This window comes from Ostrea edulis, chromosome 2 (assembly GCF_947568905.1).
Source record: "Ostrea edulis chromosome 2, xbOstEdul1.1, whole genome shotgun sequence".
NCBI lineage: Eukaryota > Metazoa > Mollusca > Bivalvia > Ostreida > Ostreidae > Ostrea > Ostrea edulis.
In genome coordinates this window covers 82,621,695-82,628,584 of record NC_079165.1, presented here as the reverse complement: position 1 = coordinate 82,628,584, position 6,890 = coordinate 82,621,695, and the positions used below count along the sequence as shown (strand labels likewise).

Below are 6,890 nucleotides of genomic sequence, written 5' to 3'. Positions count from 1 at the left end.
AAAATTATATATGAAGTGATGCTTTAAAACTGCAAAAATCATTATAGTTTATTATTCATATATTGGTATAATACTGATACTGTCCATCTACTTGTATATATACATGATTAGCAATTCATATATGTATGTACTTGTTTCCCCAGCATGCTGCATCCACACGCAGTTTGCAGTCTATGTAACCTGTAGTTAATGGTGTAAACTTTCTGGGCCCAAAATTGGAATAAACTTATCTTATCTTATCTTATCTATAATTATATGTATTTATTTATTTATTTATTTTTTACAGTTTTGAAATAAAGTGTTCGTTCATCATTTCTAAACTTTCTACTTTTATTCTAAAGGCTGCCACAAAACGTAATCATTGTCACAGAGAGCAGACACGTAGAATCGGGCATCGTCGGAAACCCACGGTTGATCAACCGTGGGTTTCCGACGATGAGAATCGGGCTGGCCCCTCTTTTCTTTTCGACAACCATTATTGATATTTACTAATTTAATTTGTCACAGGCACTTATATTACTAACCCCCCCCCCCCCCCCACCTTTTTATGATAAATTTTTTGGTGGCAATAATTTCTCTGAAATGTGTGAATTCCCTGTCTATCTCACCCCTCTTTCGATTCATGTATTTTATTATATATATTTTAAAATACATTTTATTATACCGGTAGAAGGCCAATCTCTGAAGCTTACAAAAAGCGTGAAATGATTACATGAATCGAAAAAGGGATGAGATAGACCGGAAATTCACACGTTTCAGAGAAATTATTGCCACCAATAAAAATTATTTAAAAAACGGGGGGGGGGGGGGGTTAGTCATATCCATACTTCAGGTGCCTGGGGTTATTACTAGTATACAGAGGTCATAACTTATTTAGCCTACAGAAACAAATGTCTGTATTTTGTAATGTAAACTAAAAATATATTAAGAAAATACAAATAAAGACATAATTTTAAGATATTTTTTATATCATGGTAGTAATGAAGTATGACCCCCACCCCCTCTGATTTAAGGAATAAAAATTTGGGACAAAAAAAAGAGACAGTAACAGTAGAAGACCCTCTCCCTCATGAACTAGGATTTTGATGAATATTTCAAAGAAAAGGGTCTTTTTTTAGATTTCGCATGGTCAAGGTGTTTTGGACAAGCCAACATGCAACCGCCCTCCCCCCGACTGCCTTTGACAAATGATGACTTTAACAGGGGGGGGGGGGGGTATAATGGCACTGTGTATAAAAGAGATATATTTGCCTATTGTTACCAAATTGACCCTGATATTTAACTATTTTTTTAAAATACACATATTCTAAATTTTTATTCATGGTTACGAAATATAAACTTTTTATTTCTGGTTGACAGTTAATGCTATAACAGGCCCTGTTATTTTAATTCTTTTCACTTGTACAATCGCCATAGGCGGCAGTCAACCACAAAACTGGACATTAAGGTAAAAAGGATTAATATCTTAATATTACGATTTTATTTCATTCTTAATCATATTCTTGGACAACCCCTATATCCGTATTTTTATCAATTGGTCATACATTAGAGTAATTTTTTCAATGAATCATATCGGAGATTTAAAGCAAACATCACCCATCACTAAATTTCAATACAGGGTGTTTCGCGTATCTCAAGGGGGAAAAACGATAAACAGAAAGAACTGCTGTACAGCGTACAAATTAAACCGCACGAGGTGTATTCATGGCTGACTTGAGAGTAGAAATGTCGTCTGAAAAAGACTCAAAAGGCAAGAAGAAACCAGTGAATGACGAAACCCGGGGTGGGAGTAGCGCTGCAGTGGTAACGTTATTGGCGGGGGTAGTCATTTTGGCCGCGGCCCTCTACTACCCCAACTCGTTAATCGTGGGTGAACTCCGGACTTTGATTGAAAAGATTGAAAACCAAACTAACCCCACAGGTATGGCGTTTTCTGGATTTTTTCTTTCAGGTATTGATCGATCTTATACATATTTATCACTAGATTACCCTAAAGTAAATACCTTCCTTCGATAGCAATCACTGAGTGGCGTGATTCAAGATTATTTCTAAAACGGTAAAAATATAAATTGAACAAATAAACCTGCAATATGAAGTATAATTATTAAGTTAGAAATATTCTTGTCATGTATGCTTGAAAATTATCAGACTAACTTCAATTCCGAGATCGTTAGAGGAACAGAGAATGCCGGACCTGTTTTTCCAATGACAGGAAAGTTTGGTTCAGAGAAACTCCTAGGGCCCAAAGTTTATTTATATTCTATATTTCAGCACAAGACTACTTTACATCCTTGTGAATACCACACCCTCTGAGCAACATCAGGTTGTTAAAAACACGGCGTGGTTCTCTTTCATTGCGAGAATATATTGTCGTGTACATGTCATTTTCAAAACCTTCAATAAATTTCTTAACCAGAAGACGTCTCTGTGGCTGTTCAGGATGATTAAATGTTTACACACGGTAGTTTTAAAAGATGCTAATTGTGTGGTAAAGGATCCTCAAAGAGGATTAACAAAAATAACTACTCCACATAGTTCATAATATATTCAAATGGAGACGTTAAACGCTTTCCTTTTCTTTCAGTGATCTTCTTGAAAGGGTTTGTGATTCATAACATTTCTCTTTTTTAAGAATGTGGTGGAACTCCATCTCTTTGTAAGGAATGTGGTGGATCATGATCTCTTTGTTGTAGGAATGCGGTGGATCACAATGTCTTTGTTAGGAATGTGGTGGATCACAATCTCTTTGTTAGGAATGTGGTGGGTCACATCTTTGTTAGGAATGTGGTGGATCACAATCTCTTTGTCAGGAATGTGGTGGATCACAATGTCTTTGTTAGGAATGTGGTGGATTGCAATATCTTTGTTAGGAATGTGATGGATCACATCTTTGTTAGGAATGTAGTGGATCACAATGTCTTTGTTGGGAATGTGGTGGATCACATCTTTGTTAGGAATGTGGTGGATCACAATGTCTTTGTTAGGAATGTGGTGGATTGCAATATCTTTGTTAGGAATGTGGTCGATCACATCTTTGTTAGGAATGTGGTGGATCACAATCTATTGACTTGGGAAGATGGTTCTCGGTTTGAATCCCTCTGTATACCGATATTTCCAGATAACAAATAATGTATTGCCATGGAAACAGACATTATTTCTGTTGAATCTATTAGCTGTTACTCTTTCCTGGTCCACCGTGAATCTAAGAATGCCCAGGATATGATAATAAAACATTTTTTTGTGATTTTAGGGAACCAGACTCCCCGGGATTGCTACGATGTCCTGACTCAGAGACCCAACTCTACCTCAGGAGTGTACAGGGTGTACCCAGGCACCCTCAGGCGCGGGATGGACGTAGTCTGTGATATGGACGTGGATGGAGGGGGATGGCTAGTGAGTTTCTCATCTCGTAGTGATTGCAGAGACCAAGAGTTTGCTATTAAAATCAAAATTACATTCTCTTTGATTGCAGTGGCGGATCTAGAAGGAGTCACGGAGGTTACAACCCCTCCCCTTTTTTGATTGAAATTTTACATTTGGGGTCTAGTAAAACGTCCTAGCCCTTTTGGAAGAAAGGGGTACAATCTTATGTTTCAACCTTCCATGGAAAATATTCTGGATTCGCCACTGATTTGTAAGGTTGTAAAGTGGCCTTTTTTCATAGAATATGTACATTACACTTGAGACTTTGTTCTCGTAGAAGGTACTAAATGAAAACTTCTATTACTTATACATGTATGTTAGAATTTGGCATGATTTTTGCAAGTACTGATATCCCCGTTGCAACCAGATTTATTAAAATTTATGTTGGCTCTAGTGAATATTGCTTGGTAAGAATTTCCTCGATTTCCGAATAAGTTTTGAATAAGGAATGGTTTACAATACAGAAAATAAAATCATTCTGTTGGTACTTACTACAGTTATTGGCTTCGAGCTTCATTGCGTGATATTTCAATCACAGGTTGTGCAGCAGAGGATGGACGGAAGTCTAGATTTCTACAGGGGTTGGGTAGACTACCAGTTCGGATTCAGCAATGGAACCAGCGAGTTTTGGATAGGTCAGAACGCATTTACGCGTAATGAATCACATAATTAATATTATGGTAACACAAACCAACGATTTAATTGTATTTTCAAAACCCTTATATTGTAAATACATGTATGTTGCTGTAGAAGGGAATTAACTAAATTTTAAAGAAATGGTCGGGTTTTTTTTTTTTAAGGCAATGAGTTTTTACATTTGCTGACAAGCCAGGCCCTGTACGAATTACGTGTAGATATGACAGATTTTGACGGAGAAAGTCGATTTGCCAAATACAAAGTGTTCAACGTAGGAAACCGGGACACGAAGTTCAGACTGAGCGTGGGGGGATATTCCGGCACCGCGGGTGAGTTGTTCTGGCTAATAGCGGCGAATAGAGGACTATATACAGGGGCAGCTGGTGTAGGTCTGTATGAAGTGTCTGCAAAGCAAGCAAGCCGCTTCACTTTACACCCCCACTCTTGAAATTGAGTTTATAAAACATTCTCGGAAAACACCCCACCCCCCTTCCCAATCACGATATACGGCAGCACCCAACTGAGAATACATGTACAACCCGCGTGGTTAGTCCAGCAAGTAGTGTGAAGTATCGATCCGTTATACAAGATAAAGTATGCTCATATGACCTTGTATTAGCAAGGTAGTGACCTTGAACACCCTACCCTGCCGAGCAAAAAAAAAACCGTCATATACACGTTGATGTGTATCAGCCTAATAAGTAGGTAAAGCGCTCTTCTGTGTGAGATCAACCAACATGTGCAAAGCAATATGCTTCCCCTTCTAGAAAGGCGGGGGTATTTAGAATAAAGAAGAGAGGATTCCCTTCTCTTGTAAACGAGGGGTCGGGAATTTTAGCTCAGAAGTTTATCTTTAGAATAGAAAACCAAAGTTTGAAAAAGTCCCGTCTTTTTCCATCATCATGTTGCACAATCTTAACGACCATTCAACAATTAAGTAATTCTGTAATGTATAAAAAGAGCCGTTCAAATCACGGTAAATGTAATCTATGGATATTGAATACCTGTTAAATGCTGTACAATAATTAAAGTTTTTTGCGCTGTATAATCAAAATTTATCATTCGGAAATGAAAGATATAAGATTTTTGAAAATAAGATATTATACATCTTTGGAAATGAAACGTGATAATTCAGAAATGAATTAAATTCTCCAGTCGTCCACAAAACACAGCACTTCCCTTTGATAATACTTTTGGACAATTTTACACAATCCTACCTACAGAAAAGACACAAACTGAACTGGAAACTATTTAAAAATTCCAAAAGCTGTCATTCTTTGACATAACAGTTCACAGTTTGCATAACAGTTTACACCAAGTTTAAATCTTTCTGTCAGGGGTTTAGTTTTCTGTAGTAAATAGCGGGTAGCTATTGTTGATTTCCAACTGAATCTTTGGATCCTCAGATACCCGTTTGATTTATTTTCTATTCATGAGAAAAACAAGATCAGCTGTTCTACAGTGGAATTTTTGTATATACACAATATAATGTACTGTAGTATGTCCATATATACGGGGGGTTTGTTTTGTTTGTTTGTTTATTTTGGGGGGTTGGAGGTGTTTTTGGAGGGGGGGGGGGGTCATCTGTTGTGTGAATTCATAAATACAAAGAGTAAAGAGTAGAATAATGCTTTATTGTTCATAGAAATATATATATATATATATATATATATATATATATATATATATATATATATTCCGTTGTGGGATATATCTTATCTTATCTTATCTATACAATATAAAGCACTATAAATGTATTGATCCAGCGTAGGACTGATTAGTTCAGTTCAGTCTTGACGCTCGATGGGAACAAACTTTTCTATTGCCACATATTACACTCGATAATTTTAATATGTAGACGTTTTGTTTGTTATAAGCTTTTGTAGTTTAGTTGTAGTTTTAGTTTCCTTACTTTTCTATGTAAATATTCTATCGTCCTGAAGAAGGGACAGGTCGTCCCAAAAATTTGACAATTCACTGTTGTTCGTGTCGTTGGTAATTTTAAGTGCTTTTTATATCCTTTTTTATTTGACCTCGTATCTACTATTAGATCTGACAATTTGGATGATGAGTGTTGAGTATATATATATATATATATATATATATATATATATATATATATATATCCAACGATGACGATATATATATATATATGATATAACACTCAGTTGTACTACAAACTCAGAGTATACGGACTTTTTTCAGGCGATTCCTTGTCCTCCCATAACGGGATGCTGTTCACGACAAGAGACGTAGATAATGATCTGGCCAGTGGACAGTGCGCGGTCTCGTTCAAAGGAGGGTTTTGGTACAGTAACTGCCACACTGCTAATCCGAATGGACAATATCTACAGGGAACCCATGAAAGCATGGCCGACGGTATCAACTGGCAAACATGGCGGGGGTACAAGTACTCCCTAAAAACATTTCAAATGAAAATTAAACCACTTTAAATTAAAAACAAATTTACTTTTTACTGAGAGTTTCTTATTAGAGTGCCTCTCTCTCTCTCTCTCTCTCTCTCTCTCTCTCTCTCTCTCTCTCTCTCTCTCTCTCTCTCTGTGTGTGTGTGTGTGTGTGTGTGTGTGTGTGTTCAGTCTGAAATTCTATGCTTTTGTCTTGAGCTAGAAATTTCCTACCTTTTCAAATTTTTATATACAATTTTCCTCAACACATTCAATAAGCAACATATCTTGGGGGAATTCTACAAAGCAATGTATCTTAGGAAATTCCGCTTAACAATTTCCATGTAAGTAATTATCGTGAGGTTTTTCACTTGAGCAATGTACATGTATACATCTTGGAGAACTTCACTTTAGTAGAATTCCTCC

General features: G+C 36.6%; 1 protein-coding gene across 1 annotated transcript; it reads left to right on the top strand.

Annotated features, from left to right (window-relative positions):
• Positions 1-1,570: 1,570 nt before the first annotated feature.
• On the top strand, positions 1,571-6,533 carry LOC125681633 (ficolin-2-like). Its single transcript, XM_048921794.2, has 5 exons — positions 1,571-1,921; positions 3,251-3,393; positions 3,962-4,058; positions 4,224-4,388; positions 6,265-6,533. The coding sequence occupies exons 1-5, from the start codon at positions 1,705-1,707 to the stop codon at positions 6,510-6,512; spliced, it is 870 nt and encodes a 289-aa protein (XP_048777751.2). The 5' UTR covers positions 1,571-1,704; the 3' UTR covers positions 6,513-6,533.
• Positions 6,534-6,890: the final 357 nt, after the last annotated feature.

Coding starts and splice junctions, on each gene's coding strand:
- LOC125681633 (XM_048921794.2), top strand. CDS start 1,705: ATGGCTGACTTGAGAGTAGAAATGTCGTCTGAAAAAGACTCAAAAGGC. Junction 3,394..3,961: donor TGGATGGAGGGGGATGGCTA/GTGAGTTTCTCA, acceptor TTTCAATCACAG/GTTGTGCAGCAGAGGATGGA. Junction 4,059..4,223: donor AACCAGCGAGTTTTGGATAG/GTCAGAACGCAT, acceptor TTTTTTTTTAAG/GCAATGAGTTTTTACATTTG.